The sequence below is a fragment of the Astyanax mexicanus genome, chromosome 1, assembly GCF_023375975.1.
Source record: "Astyanax mexicanus isolate ESR-SI-001 chromosome 1, AstMex3_surface, whole genome shotgun sequence".
Classification (NCBI taxonomy): domain Eukaryota; kingdom Metazoa; phylum Chordata; class Actinopteri; order Characiformes; family Acestrorhamphidae; genus Astyanax; species Astyanax mexicanus.
In genome coordinates, this window is record NC_064408.1 from 77,018,997 (window position 1) to 77,032,995 (window position 13,999).

General features: G+C 38.9%; 4 protein-coding genes across 6 annotated transcripts in view; 2 read left to right on the plus strand and 2 right to left on the minus strand.

Moving 5' to 3' along the window:
* itpk1a (inositol-tetrakisphosphate 1-kinase a) overlaps positions 1-355 on the minus strand; it is a 36,760-nt gene extending 36,405 nt beyond the window's left edge. Inside the window, exon 1 of one of the 2 annotated variants that reach the window (XM_007258196.4) lies at positions 254-355. The gene's annotated coding sequence lies outside the window, so the exon portion shown is untranslated. The remainder of the gene's footprint in view (positions 1-253) is intronic. The other variant, XM_015608112.3, reaches the window with a different exon arrangement.
* Positions 278-5,984, plus strand: tmem251 (transmembrane protein 251). Its single transcript, XM_022663546.2, has 3 exons — positions 278-347; positions 1,964-2,141; positions 3,403-5,984. Exon 3 carries the CDS (start codon positions 3,418-3,420, stop codon positions 3,844-3,846), a length of 429 nt encoding a protein of 142 aa, XP_022519267.1. The 5' UTR covers positions 278-347; positions 1,964-2,141; positions 3,403-3,417; the 3' UTR covers positions 3,847-5,984.
* Positions 5,985-6,194: 210 nt separating this feature from the next.
* si:dkeyp-55f12.3 (EKC/KEOPS complex subunit GON7) lies at positions 6,195-8,432 on the minus strand. Its single transcript, XM_007258194.4, has 2 exons — positions 8,203-8,432; positions 6,195-7,032 (listed from the first exon to the last, which is right to left on the minus strand). The coding sequence occupies exons 1-2, from the start codon at positions 8,402-8,404 to the stop codon at positions 6,905-6,907; spliced, it is 330 nt and encodes a 109-aa protein (XP_007258256.3). The 5' UTR covers positions 8,405-8,432; the 3' UTR covers positions 6,195-6,904.
* Positions 8,433-10,381: 1,949 nt separating this feature from the next.
* ubr7 (ubiquitin protein ligase E3 component n-recognin 7) overlaps positions 10,382-13,999 on the plus strand; it is a 32,970-nt gene continuing 29,352 nt past the window's right edge. Inside the window, exon 1 of one of the 2 annotated variants that reach the window (XM_049483526.1) lies at positions 10,382-10,785. In XM_049483526.1, coding sequence (XP_049339483.1) covers positions 10,654-10,785 — 132 coding nt within the window. In that variant the 5' untranslated portion in view covers positions 10,382-10,653. The remainder of the gene's footprint in view (positions 10,786-13,999) is intronic. The other variant, XM_022663501.2, reaches the window with a different exon arrangement.

Sequence of the window (13,999 nt, forward strand, 5' to 3'; positions counted from 1 at the left end):
TATTACTTCTTATTCAACAAGCAGGTGTACTTTCACTCTGGTTATTTTTACTTTTACTTTAGTCACTATTTCACAGAAGAAATGATACATTTACTGGAGTCTGGGTTTAGGGCTACTCACTCTACCCAGCTCTGACACTTGGCTATCACAGCAGTGAATGGATTACTAATATGTGAGTGTTCAGTGTTCAGGGCTGTGTGCTGAAAGAAAGGCAAGGTGAAGGAAATGCAGTAGTTCCGTAGTTCCAGCCTACCTTACAGCAGCAGAGCCAGAATGCAGGTGCTGGTATGTGTCTCCTGTATTTCTGGTCAGTCTACGCTCGGACTGGAGCTGGCAGCAGGAGCTAGGTGAGCAGTGCAGCAGCAGAAATGTGGGCTGTTTTTTCTGAAGTAGTCTGTACTGATAACTTCTGTCAGTCGGGCTAGTTTTAGAGGCTGTTTTTAAAGGTCTGTCACATCGTTTCAGGTGTGCTGCAGGGTCACACAGTAAAGCCCGCTGAGGTAAGTGTGCAGTCTGCTGCTGGAGCCGCTCTGTATGAAGCACGCTCTAATAATGTTCCTCAGTCAAAACCATCTCCGCTCAGCGCAGCTTCCCTCGCACGCTCCGTCTGCGGCCAGCCTGCGGGGTTCTGGAGCGCGCGCTGATTGGCCACAAAGACCGTGGCTCCACCCTTGTGGGCGTGGCTTATCCTACCTCAGCGTAGTAGGCTACTATCAATGCGTGTGTGTGTGTAGTTTATACTGTAAACACAGTCAAATGTTTGCACACTCCTGGCAAACCGACTCATTTAGTTGGGTTTAAAAGTGCAACAAAAAAAACACTGTAAACTTATTTAAATACACAATTTAAACAAAGACTTATTATACTTTGTACAGCACGAGTCTCCAGAATAACTTTTATTTTTTTATCTTTAAAACAATTCCACCGTTTTTTTTTGTCACTACGTCTCCAACAGTTATTTACATATTAAACATAAAAAACAAAAGAGTTTTTCAAAAGCGCAATGGCTAAGTAACTTATGCTAGCAATTTACTGAGGCTGCGTCCTAATTGTGTACTGCTGCGTTTCGTTATAAGCCATTTTTTTGTTGTTTACAAGCTGCAAACAGGCATTTGTAATGAATAGGGTCGTGACTTTGTGTGTATACTGAACAGTCACTGTAGCCATGTAACTTTACAATGTTCGTGCCGTACTACTCATAGTGTGTGTAAACTCTAGAGGAGTGTTTATTCCTTCTCAATAGTAGGTGTATGGTCTCTAAATTGCTCTTGGTGAAAAGATGTTCCTTCTGTTCAAACATATATTTGGCATCTATTTTATTAATCCTCATTTGAGGATTAAGCCTAATTTGTTGTGAAAAGCACAATCATGCACAAAAAAAAAACAGAAATCATCACAGTGTTTCTTAAAATCAGTATTTTACCTCTTGTCTGTCTTGAGCTCTTCTCCTGTTTTTTGTTGCTCAGAAGTGGGCCTTCGCTGTTTCTAGGTGCTCTTTATAATATTATTATTATTATTATTATTATTGGCCTTCCCAAAAATACAGTTAACGTTTAGCATTCAAAAATGCTGCAAGCATTTAAAAAATGTGATCATGATTTTATCAACGGTTTAGTCACAGAATCTTGTCGTGATTAATAAAGTTATTTTTTAAGGGATTGGCACAAATGATATAAATATTTCTAACACTGATTATTTTGTTCACATTTAAATAGCCATTATCAGAAGCTATTTAAGATAAAATGATGAAAAGGAAGAAAAAGGGTGATTAATCACAATTAAGTGTTATTAAGCATAGATTTCTATTGCGATTAATTCTATTATTATCTATTTGATTGACACCACTAGTTTTTAGCCTATTATCTCCATTCACGGCTGTTCATTAAGGACTCGGTTCTCGCGGGCTCCCTCTAGCGGTGGTGAGTTATTTCTGATATAAGGGGTGATGTGTGTGTGTTTCTAGGCTGAACCTGTGGAGGGCAGTGCTGCTCTCAGATCAGCTTTAAACTCACCAAACAAGCTCTTCCCCCGGACTCCGGATATATCAACCATTCAGGTCTGTCATATGACAACAACCCGGACCCAGTGTCTGCTGGACTGCTGGTTCAGGAGGCTGTAAATGGACCGATCATGAGCCCACAGTGAGTGTGTTAGTTCTGTATTACTGCTGTTTATCTCTCTCAGTTCTGTCTGTCTGACCCGGACTCGCTCTTTACTGTTAAACCTGGAGCAGATCTTCACACTGCTGCACCGCTAACACCAGCTCACCCACTGCCTCTGAACTTTCTCTATCAGAGGGTTTAAACCCTGGATTTACTGATGTTGATGTGCACTGTTGTAGATTAGTATGGCTGAGAAGGTCTGCTCATCTCCTCAACAACTCTAAAATCAGATCAGAACATAGCAGAAACACGTAGACTCTTCATATTGTCTCTGAACAAGCTCTCCAGCAGAGGGTAATAAAGCCAGCAATTAAAGCAGTTCAGTAATGCAGTGTGATTTAAGGGTGATTTTTTTTTTCTTATTAGTACAACAAAATAACCAAACAAATCATACATATTGATGTAAATCTTGATTTTATGGTTTCAAATATTTTTCCCCCTTTAAACAATAAAATGTTTGGGTTCTGTGCTACATATAAAAAGGACCATAAATGTGAACAGCATCACAAAAAAAGGAGAAAAGTAAAAGAAAAGAGAGTATTATTTTGTGTATATATATATATATATATGTATGTATGTAATGTAAGGTAATGTAATGTAATGTAATGTAATGTAATGTAATGTAATATACAGACCTCCGGAAAAATGAAGAGACCACTTCAATTCCAAATAAAAATACTATTCTTTAAAGCATTTATTTGCAGAAAATGAGATGGCTGAAATAACAAAAAAGATGAGGAGCTTTCAGACCTCAAATAAGTTCATATTCAAAAAGTTTTAAGAGTTCAGAAATTGGTTTTTAAATCACAGTTTTCATATATCTTGGCATTTTCTCCTCCACCAGTCTTACTGCTAAATGATTTAAATGTGCAAAAATTCCTTGTTTTAAACTGGTGGTTTTGTTTGTTGTTTTAAATTATCATAAATCATGTCTGTGTCTTGCCAGTTTATTTGTCAATCTTAAGTGAGTTTGACGTTTAGATTTAACAAGTATTTCAAACAGATATGGGATGAAGTACTCATACTGCTCATAATACTACTACTAATACCTATAATGAGAATAATAATAAGAAGAAGAAGTAGAAGAATAAGATTTAGAATGACCTGCCCAGTGTTATTATATACATATAGAAAAACTCTTTTTATATTAATAAAAAAGTTCAGTATTGTCTGATACTGTCATTTCATTAGGAATAATTTCGGCTTTTTAACCATTTTTCTTTGTGCCTTTACTTTTCAGATAGGAGCATGGAGAATGATGAATTTCCGCCAGCGGATGGGATGGATTGGAGTGGGACTGTACTTGCTGGCTAGCATTGCTGCAGTCTACTATATGTTTGAGATTAACCAGACATACAACCGACTCACTCTGGCACATGTAGAGAAGGTGACTGGAACACACACACCCTGGACCGGAGACTCTGCATCTCCCTCTTCTTCTGCAACCTCTTGGACACAGAGTGTGAAGACCAGACTGTTGCTGCTGCCCTTCTGGGTTTGGGCCACCATCTTCCTTATTCCTTATCTCCAAGTGTTCCTTTTTCTCTACTCATGCACCAGAGCAGACCCCAAGACTGTGGGTTATTGCATCCTGCCCATCTGCCTGGCTGTTCTCTGTAACCGACACCAGACATTTGCCAAGGCCTCCAATCAGATCAGCAGGCTTCAGCTAATTGACACCTAGTGGAGCCGGTTGCTGGTCAGGATGAGGGGCAGGTCCTCGATCACCATGCCCTTATGGGTCCCAGATGGCTAGAGGAGCCAGATGTGTATACATGTGTATACGACTTTTGTGCACTTGATAAATATCAGTCTTGATTAATTTTGCAGGAAAGTGATCATAAGACCAATTACAGAGGGAATCTGCTGATTTTTCCTAAATTTGTGCATAGCTCTAGCTATAAGATGTAAGCAAGGTGATTCTGAGTGGTTTGTTGTGAAATAACCAGTTCTAGAGAAACGTACCCAAAGTCAGAATGATTCACAGCGGTGGCGATGGGAGTAAGAAATTCAGAATGTTTAGATAGAGTTGGAAATGAGGGTGGAGAGGTACATTTAGTGCAAAATTATTCCAAAAGAGAATATATTTGAATATCATAAACATCACATATAAAACTCTCACAAGTGCAGGTTCACTAATTGTTTTGGTTTTTGGATAATTTATATTTTATACTTTGACCTTTGACTCAGTATGTTTCCTTACAATAAACCACTTCACAACAAAACACTCAAAATGACTTTGTTTACAACTCAGTGACTGAATTATATAGACATTGAAAAGACCATGGAATTCCAGTTTAATATCAAGTTTGTACTTATTATTTTTAATAAGATGTTAGCCTAATGTTGCGAAGGCATTCTTTTAATCACCTTAAATGTAAAATTTATTACGAAAACAGATTTGTAGCTTTTTAAAAAAATGATCAGACCTGGCAGGGTGGTACTTTTGAAATCCTGCTTCAGAAACAATGGCGTTACAATGACAAATGTGACTCGGTGACTCACTTACACAGCTGATTTGATCTTATTTTAGCCCTGGTACCTTCAGTGTTTCCCCCCCATTAAAAACATCACTGTAGTTCCACACCAGTGGCTGGCTGCTTCTTGCTAAAAGACTTAAATCAAGTTAGGATGTGTGTTCTGGTGTTGAGCCTGTTGTAAGAAGACAAGCAAAAGTATTACAAAGTTTCACAACATTTAAGTTTGTTTTAAATCTTCATTGTTTTTGAAAAAACGTACCATCAAACCACATGCTGCTGTTATACAGTTTCAAGTTTTGGTGTGTTTGGGTAGGTTTTGAATGTTCATTCTGCAGAATTTAGCAGTAGCAACACTTTTAAAATACATTTTTTAAGTAAACCAGAAATAAAACCTTAGTCTAGTGTCCTAAACAAGTGTTTCCATGATGCAAATCAGTTATGCTACTTGCCAGCTAATATATATATATTTTTTTTTTATATGACTCCAGACACAATTTGACTACAAGATGCATATAATAAAAAGTTGTTGGTATAAGGCCACCTTTCATAAAAAAAATGCTTTTGTAACAATCAGTTTAAGAACATTTTTCATGTCTGAATTTTATGTCCAAGTATGATGATAAATGATCCTGGATCTTTGCTTCAATAGATTTTGTTGTCTGTGATAATCATCTTTTAAAGCACTGAATGGGAGAAGGAATGTCTGAAACTTCAAAGTATGAACCTTTTAAATGATGGTTGAGCGGCTATTTTGTGTTCTATCAGTTGCACATACAGCTTCATTAGCTTGCCTCTTCTGAAATGCAATGTACCCATATCTTATTTTATCCTGTATTTGAAATTACAGTGGCCCACGTTGGTTTAGTATTTCAAGACAACTTCATGTTAATTTATAACAGGATTCAGGACAATGTGTGCATTAATGTTAGAGAACAGCCAATATTCAGCGCATGTCATTCATGTTTTAGACCTGTTGTGTCACAATTATCTAGTAATTTAATTTGCTTAATTCCACGAGTTGCTCTTTAAATGCATTATTATACCCTCTTTGCTCGGTTAGGCTTGTGCCGAAGATCCAGGGTTAAAGTCTTAAATACACTGCTTATTAGTAGTAGAGACATGCATTTCATTGTTCAAAATGTATGGATGGATTCATTCATTGGTAAACCACCCGGAATAGGGCAGCGGTGTTCGTAATGTTTTTGTTTAAAAGGGCTTGTATGTGTTTTTATAATGAATGGATATTTATGCTGGGGTACTAGTGATTTACTTGCCTTTTTAATCTCAATGCACTGTGATTTAAAATAAGAAACGAACCCTAATAAATGTATTGGGGAACATGTGTTGCATTTTTACTTGGAAATGTCATTATTTTAAATTATTATTATTATTATTATTATTATTATTAAGCTTTATTTTTAAAAGAAGAGATGCCTAATGGCATACAAATAATATAAATATTTAAAGTAAGTTTGGGACAGATGTTTAGATTTGTCATTCATTTCACTGCATGTGTAACTCCACAGAGAAAAAAAAACATTTACTGTACCGCTGAGAAAAGAACATTTTATTGGTAGATATGCATCAGTATAGACATTGACACAGTATCTGAATTAAAAATGAACACATGCAAAATATTGGATGTAAGAATCAGTCCAGAATTCCTTTGTTGAAGTTTCCTTAATAAAATGTATATTCGAAACTGCTGTAAAAATGCCTCTCAACACACCTGATTCAGCTAATCAGCTTATTCAGCCAGCCCTTCTTTAAATGAAATAGGTGTGTTAGAGCAGGAAAACACACATACTCAAAGCTATCAGTATCAAAGGGCCAGGTTAGAAATTTGTGTCTTGTATTATTATTGAATTTCAACTTAAATCTCAAATCACCTGGCCATTTCTATTTTTGTATGAATTTGTGTGAAAATATGAATTTTCTTAGTTTGGTTTGACAAAAAGAAGTTTCACTAAAGTTCCCACCAATGCAAGTACATTTCTCTTTCTTAATAAGCAGATCCAACATGACCAAAAAATGTCATTCCCATAAGTGGAGGCATCCAATATTTGGAACATTTGGCAAAAAGACCTCAGCCTCTAGGCACATAACTCGCTTTCCAGCTGCCGAAGGTCCATTTCCACATCTGGAGCTGGATTAGTGAGGGTAGATATGTTCACACCTTCACCCATTATCATTCAGCATTCTGCCATAACATTGCAATATTCCCTTATAGAATCCACGTCACATGGAGAACACACGACAAGGTCAAGGCTTTGAAGCCTTCCGACGTTTTGCTGGAGGTCCTCCTGAGTTTGATTTGATTTCAACTGTTGCTGCTTTTTCTTTTTCATCTTCATGTTCATCACTGTCATCATCATCATCTTCCTCCTCACCTAATCAATAATAAAAAAAGAAAACAGAAAAATTAGGTAATTGGTTAAAACAAGTTGTATGCAGATGTCAGTTATTAATATTTGCCATATTACCATGAAGTAAAATAATTGTCAGTTGTTTTTGGCCATGAAAATGAAATTATATTACATAGTGTAACTAAAGGGTCCACTTTAAATTGAGGGAACTACTTCTTTTTCTGCTGCTAATGAGGCTGATACAAGAGCTACTGTGAACATGAAGATACCAACTTGGCAAACTCAAAATTCTTTATCTGCTCATTCACACATTGTTAAACCAAAGAAATGCAGAATCAGAAATGAAGAAAGCTGGCAAAACAGGAAAGGCAACAGAATTCTACATAAATGCAACATAAAAATCAGCCAGAGACTGCACCACTATGCACGTATAAAAGTATATATTTTTGCATGCTTTGTGCAGTTACACATTCTAACTAAAAACTTAGAGACTACTACCAGATTATTCAAACCGAAGAAAGGACTTCTTTATTTAAGGGAAGGTTTTTGCCTCTAAATATTATGTTTTGATCCTGAAACTTTAGTTTTGAGTTCAGTGGCTGTATTTCTTTACTGTCACAATGCAATGAACAGCTACATCATTAGCTAAATATCAACATGCGTCATCTACTGATATGTGTATCAATACTATTTCTATTATGATTAATCAAATCATTGTTTTAATGAGCTTTTTAAAATGAGATCATAAAAAGCTTGCGAATCACTTAATACATTTTACAGTCTGTTTACTAATAAAACAATCTCTAGTTGTTATGTAATAACTAAAAATCTAAGTTGTATTCGCGAATCGCTCATATATTTTAAGAATATCTATTTTTTTTGTACAATATAGCCCAGCCCTAGTCTGAATGGAAGTTTAATGATCTAAACTTCTGATTTATTAAGTTAAAATGCTAACATCTAATGCTAACACAGCAAAACACTAGTCAACTTATCCAGCAGTGATCTGTCCACACACTGGCAGCGTGAAGACCAGCGTGTGGGTACCTTCTGATCCGGATACAGAGACCTTCACCACTGCTCTGCAGTCTAAGTGAGATAATATAACTAGTGAGGGCAGTGAGGCATCAGTCCAGCACTGCTCGTGTTTCAGACAGAGCTGAGCTAAGCTGTTACACTCTCTCTCTCTCTCACCATCTACACGAGAGTCTGCGTTATCGCGGCCGGTTAAACTCTTCTCCTGCTCCACGAGATCAGTCAGAACCTCGGACACTTCAGCACTTAGTTTCTTGACGCTGCTGATCACTGATTTCAGGCTATTCTCTGTTTTAATGGTGAATTTCTTCGTCTCTCCGTCTCTGTATCTCAGCTCGGCTCTGAGCTCGGAGGCTGCCATGTTGTTGTCGTCACCTCTGAACCCTGACCTCTACGGAATTAATTTTGTGCTCCAAAACAATTATAAAATCCGCATTCAAAATTTTAAGAATTAAAAGGGATATAATTTTCAAATAACTGCAAAGAATAATAAAGTAACCAAGTAAATTTAAACATATATATTTGCTATATTTTTTTTACTTTGAATTTGCGACATACACTTTTTCCTTTTGATTCTTAAAATTTTGACTTTGACATTTTTTTTCCGTAAAACTTTTGGCACAAAATTTACCCCATAAAATATAAAATATTACAAATAGGCTTCCAATGCAATGGCAAATAATAAAACCGGTTAAATATTTTAGCTAAATTGATTTATTTGCAATATAGATTTTATTGTAGAATATAAGAGTCACCTTTTCTGTGAATTACAGACACAAAACAGCATTTTTTACATTTTTTAAATTAATGTATTTAGGTCTGAAAGGGTTAACTCTGTGTCTGCGGTGAGCTGCTACAGCCGCCTGGCCGCACCTAATCAGTTCACACATATAGAGCTCTTTGAGTTAAGTTTCGTCCACCTTTACAAACATATAATACCAACATTCCTCAAGTTTGGGATTTCCCGCCAAAGCTGGGGCTGATTTACATAAACCGGTGTTCAGTCGAATTGTGCTACTCGCCGATGGCTGCTATTTACAGCACTGCGCATGCACTCACTCAAGGGTTTTATGTTTTCACGTGTTTTTCATGATAATCCTGTTTTTCTTGTGTTCATTTTACAATCCGAGCTTTCTGTAGTTTTTTTTACTTGAGTAATAAAAGTGTAAATGGCGATAAAAACACCCTTTTAAGCTTTTTATCCATTTATTCATTTTTACATCACCTTTATTGTTCCCGGAGACAGTGATTTAGGCTATCCAAAGATAATACCCAGACTTTAGCGTACCTTCCCTTTTGTTTTTTTTTAGTTACATTTACATATAAATAAATGCACACTGTGGTAGCAGTTTGACAAGGTAGCACCAAAGAAACTCTACAGAAAGGAGACCACCCACAAAAGAAACTACTAAGGGTTTGTTGGACCACCAGAGGGCGCTTCATATAAAAGTCCACAATAAATTGGTTCATGTGGAGCATTTGCTCTAAGGCATGTTTTTAGAAATGTTGAGTCATTTTTGATTAATTTATACCGAAGATTTTACTCCTTTCTAGGGAGCACCACAGATGACATCATGAAAAAAAAATTGTGGTCATGACTTAAAGTGTGGGAACAAAATAATTAGGTTACGCTCACATTACCAGGCTGAAGTGACTCAAACCTGATTTTTAGCTCATTGTGGCTCAGATCTGATTTTTTCATGGCTGTGTGAACATGTCAAATCCGTTTTTTTTTTATCAGATTTGAGTCACTTTAATATGTGGTCCTAAATTGGATACGTATCCAATCCATGGACATGACATGAATGTGAATGTTCAAATCTGAATTCATAAGGTAACATCATGTAAACAAAAAAAAAAATGCATGGCCACAATTGAAATTACTCTTTCCCATGCTTTAATAAGTTGTGGCCACGCATTATTACTTTGTTTACATTATGTCACCTTAGGTGGCTCTGTACATTTCCTCAACACAGAACAATATCAAAAGATTTTAAACTCCAGATATACATATTTTTACACTCAGTGCTCTGGCTTTAACTCCAATATCAATTCACCAACCAGCTCCCAGTAGTAGTAATGCAGAACCTGTACTGCCTAAAACCAGTTTACTGTAGAAAAATATAGTTTATGGATTTCTTTAGCGTTTATAGCACAGTATTTTATTGTACTTTCCAAATTAAATAAATATCATGAACACGTAGTTAACTACTGTTTTTGATTTGAGTTTTGTACGTTTAGCTCCATTCACTTCCATTGATAGTGGTCTCTCTCGCGGGCTCCCTCTATCGGTGATCGGTGATTTTTTGATATAACGGGGCGGGAGACGGGAGGCAGGTTGGCTCTGGTAGCACAACTAAGCAGAGCACCGGAAACGGCCGTGTTGTTGTTTCTGTTTTTAATCCCTGTTTTTGCGCTGCTGGGGGTTTAGCCCTGCTGTGAAATTAATCCTCAGAGAGGGTTTAAGTAGCTAAATCTGTTTAATCAGGTAGTTTTGCTTTAGGGCGTGTTTTAATATTATTCAGTTCCCGCTCCGGTACCGAGTACTTTTTCTGTGTAGACAGGAACTGGAAACCATTTTTTTTTATTTTTGCGCTCGTTTCTTCAAGGATGGCGGCAAACGAGGGCGGCGAGGAGGCGACCGTGTCTCTGGTGGACGTGCTGGAGGAGGACGAGGAGCTGGAGCAGGAGGCTTCAGCCGTGCTGGGGGGCAGCGACTCGGAGAAGTGCTCCTATCCTGAGGTGAGCGTGCCTGTGCTGCTCGGGATCAGGGGAGAGTTTTCGTGTCCAAAAGTTTACAGACAGCTGCTCTCTGATCGCTCCTGCTGGAGAGTGTGTGGTGTTTACAGACAGTTTACTCCTCTTCACTCTGATCTTCAGTGATTTGCTTTTATACACTGCATGATGCTGAAACACTGGGTGTGCGGATCTGTACTGTCCATCTCTACCGGGGGAGGATTAGGGGAGTTAGTGAGGTCAGCTAGATGATGATGATGATGATGATTATGATGATGATGATGCTGGATTAGCTCTCATTTCTGCTGCTCCAGCTCATCCTAAAGGTCCTGGATGAAGCTCCATCACTCCAGCTGCTCCACAGCTCAGTGCTGAGGGCCTGATTTCTCCCAATGGAGACACATGAAGGCGTCTTAGGCTCATCTAAACCTGTGGAGGTTATACGCCTACTGTCTGTTTAGCTAGTATGGCAGTCAGTTTCACTGATTTAACAGTGGTGTCTTGATACTTTTAGACATATAACTTCGATACCCAACCTAAAGTCCTAGTCTAACATCGAATATTACCGTAAGTGTAGTATTATCAGTTACTACACGGCCTCCCAGACGAGTGTTAATGGTAATTACGGGCTAAACGTGGGGCAGAGAGGCGAAGCAATAGCTTTTTATGATATTTTAAAGAATTTAAAGGACAAAATAAAAGCAATTTTAAACTAGAAAAGGCAAAGTTCGTGAACGAACTTTAAGTTGGCTTGGAAAAGAGCGCTAATAACGTTGAAAAGTTAAAATGGTTGACAGAAACTTAAAAAGCTGTTTCTGTCTGAAGAGTGTGAAGAGTCGTTGCTATGCTGTTAACTTTTGGCTAAAAGCTAAATACCAAAAACGCTGTAATCTAAAAACGTTTGGTTAAACGCTTAAATCTAAAAACATTTGGTTAAACGCTGAAATCTAAAAACCTTTGGTTAATTGCTTACATCTAGAAATGTTTTGTAAGATGCTGAAATCCAAAAACTTTTGGTTAAACACTGAAATCTTAAAACGTTTGTTTAACAGCTGAAATCTAAAAACTTTTGGTTAAACGCTGAAATCTTAAAACGTTTGTTTTCATGTTGAAATCTCGAAACTTTTGGTTAAATGCTGAAATCTAAAAACTTTTGGTTAAATGTTGAAATCTAAAAAATTTTGGTTAAGTGCTGAAATCTAAAACTTTTGGTTACATGCTGAAATCTAAAAACTTTCCAGGTGGTTGCTAAGGTGTTGCTATAGTATCTGGGGTGGTTGCTGAGGTGTTGCTAGGTGGTTGCTAAGGTGTTGCTATGGTATCCAGGGTGGTTGCTAAGGAGTTGCTAGGTGGTTGCTAAGGTGTTGCTATGGTATCCAGGGTGGTTGCTGAGGTGTTGCTATGGTATCCAGGGTGGTTGCTAAGGTGTTGCTAGGCAGTTGCTAAGTGGTTGCTAGGCAGTTGCTAACGTTTTCCAAGTGGTTGCTAGGCAGTTGCTAAGTGGTTGCTAGGCAGTTGCTAACATTTTCCAGGTGGTTGCTAAGTGGTTGCTAGGTAGTTGCTAACATATTCCAGGTGGTTGCTAGGCAGCTGCTAAGTGGTTGCTAGGCAGTTGCTAACGTTTTCCAGGTGGTTGCTAAGTGGTTGCTAGGCAGTTGCTAACGTTTTCCAGGTGGTTGCTAGGCAGTTGCTAAGTGGTTGCTAGGCAGTTGCTAAGTGGTTGCTAGGCAGTTGCTAACGTTTTCCAAGTGGTTGCTAGGCAGTTGCTAAGTGGTTGCTAGGCAGTTGCTAACGTTTTCCAGGTGGTTGCTAAGTGGTTGCTAACTGGTTGCTAGGCAGTTGCTATCATTTCTAAAGTGGTTGCTAAGTGGTTGCTAGGCAGTTGCTAACGTTTTCCTAGTGGTTGCTAAGTGGTTGCTAGGTAGTTGCTAACATATTCCAGGTGGTTGCTAGGCAGCTGCTAAGTGGTTGCTAGGCAGTTGCTAACGTTTTCCAGGTGGTTGCTAAGTGGTTGCTTGGCAGTTGCTAACGTTTTCCAGGTGGTTGCTAGGCAGTTGCTAAGTGGTTGCTAGGCAGTTGCTAATGTTTTCCAAGTGGTTGCTAGGCAGTTGCTAAGTGGTTGCTAGGCAGTTGCTAACGTTTTCCAGGTGGTTGCTAAGTGGTTGCTAGGCAGTTGCTAACGTTTTCCAGGTGGTTGTTAGGCAGTTGCTAAGTGGTTGCTAGGCAGTTGCTAACGTTTTCCAGGTGGTTGCTCAGTGGTTGCTAGGCAGTTGCTAACGTTTTCCAGGTGGTTGCTAAGTGGTTGCTAGGCAGTTGCTAACCTATTCCAGGTGGTTGCTAGGCAGTTGCTAAGTGGTTGCTAGGCAGTTGCTAATGTTTTCCAAGTGGTTGCTAGGCAGTTGCTAAGTGGTTGCTAGGCAGTTGCTAACGTTTTCCAGGTGGTTGCTAAGTGGTTGCTAGGCAGTTGCTAACGTTTTCCAGGTGGTTGCTAGGCAGTTGCTAAGTGGTTGCTAGGCAGTTGCTAACGTTTTCCAAGTGGTTGCTAGGCAGTTGCTAAGTGGTTGCTAGGCAGTTGCTAACGTTTTCCAGGTGGTTGCTAAGTGGTTGCTAGGCAGTTGCTAACATTTTCCAGGTGGTTGCTAGGCAGTTGCTAAGTTGTTGCTAGGCAGTTGCTAACGTTTTCCAGGTGGTTGCTAAGTGGTTGCTAGGCAGTTGCTAACGTATTCCAGGTGGTTGCTAGGCAGTTGCTAAGTGGTTGCTAGGCAGTTGCTAACGTTTTCCAGGTGGTTGCTCAGTGGTTGCTAGGCAGTTGCTAACGTTTTCCAGGTGGTTGCTAAGTGGTTGCTAGGCAGTTGCTAACGTATTCCAGGTGGTTGCTAGGCAGTTGCTAACGTTTTCCAAGTGGTTGCTAGGCAGTTGCTAAGTGGTTGCTAGGCAGTTGCTAACGTTTTCCAGGTGGTTGCTAAGGTGTTGCTAAGTGGTTGCTAGGCAGTTGCTAACGTTTTCCAGGTGGTTGCTAAGGTGGTTGCTAAGCAGTTATTAGGTGGTTGCTAAGCCCTGGCTGGGGTGCCGGGGTGTCCAAACTTTTGACTGATAGCTGCTCCATACAGCAGCTCCTCCATACACTCACAGTACTGGAGGAGCAGGGGAGAGAAGGGGTTCCGTGCGCAGAGCTGCTCGTGTGTGAGATGGAACTCTGGGCCCCCCATTCATTTCTATG

What these genes read in the sequence shown, in the direction of transcription:
- tmem251 (XM_022663546.2), top strand. Translation starts at nt 3,418, where the DNA reads ATGATGAATTTCCGCCAGCGGATGGGATGGATTGGAGTGGGACTGTAC.
- si:dkeyp-55f12.3 (XM_007258194.4), bottom strand. Translation starts at nt 8,404, where the DNA reads ATGGCAGCCTCCGAGCTCAGAGCCGAGCTGAGATACAGAGACGGAGAG. An exon ending in CGCAGACTCTCGTGTAGATG is followed by an intron (nt 7,033 to 8,202) that starts GTGAGAGAGAGA and finishes ATTATTGATTAG; the next exon opens with GTGAGGAGGAAGATGATGAT.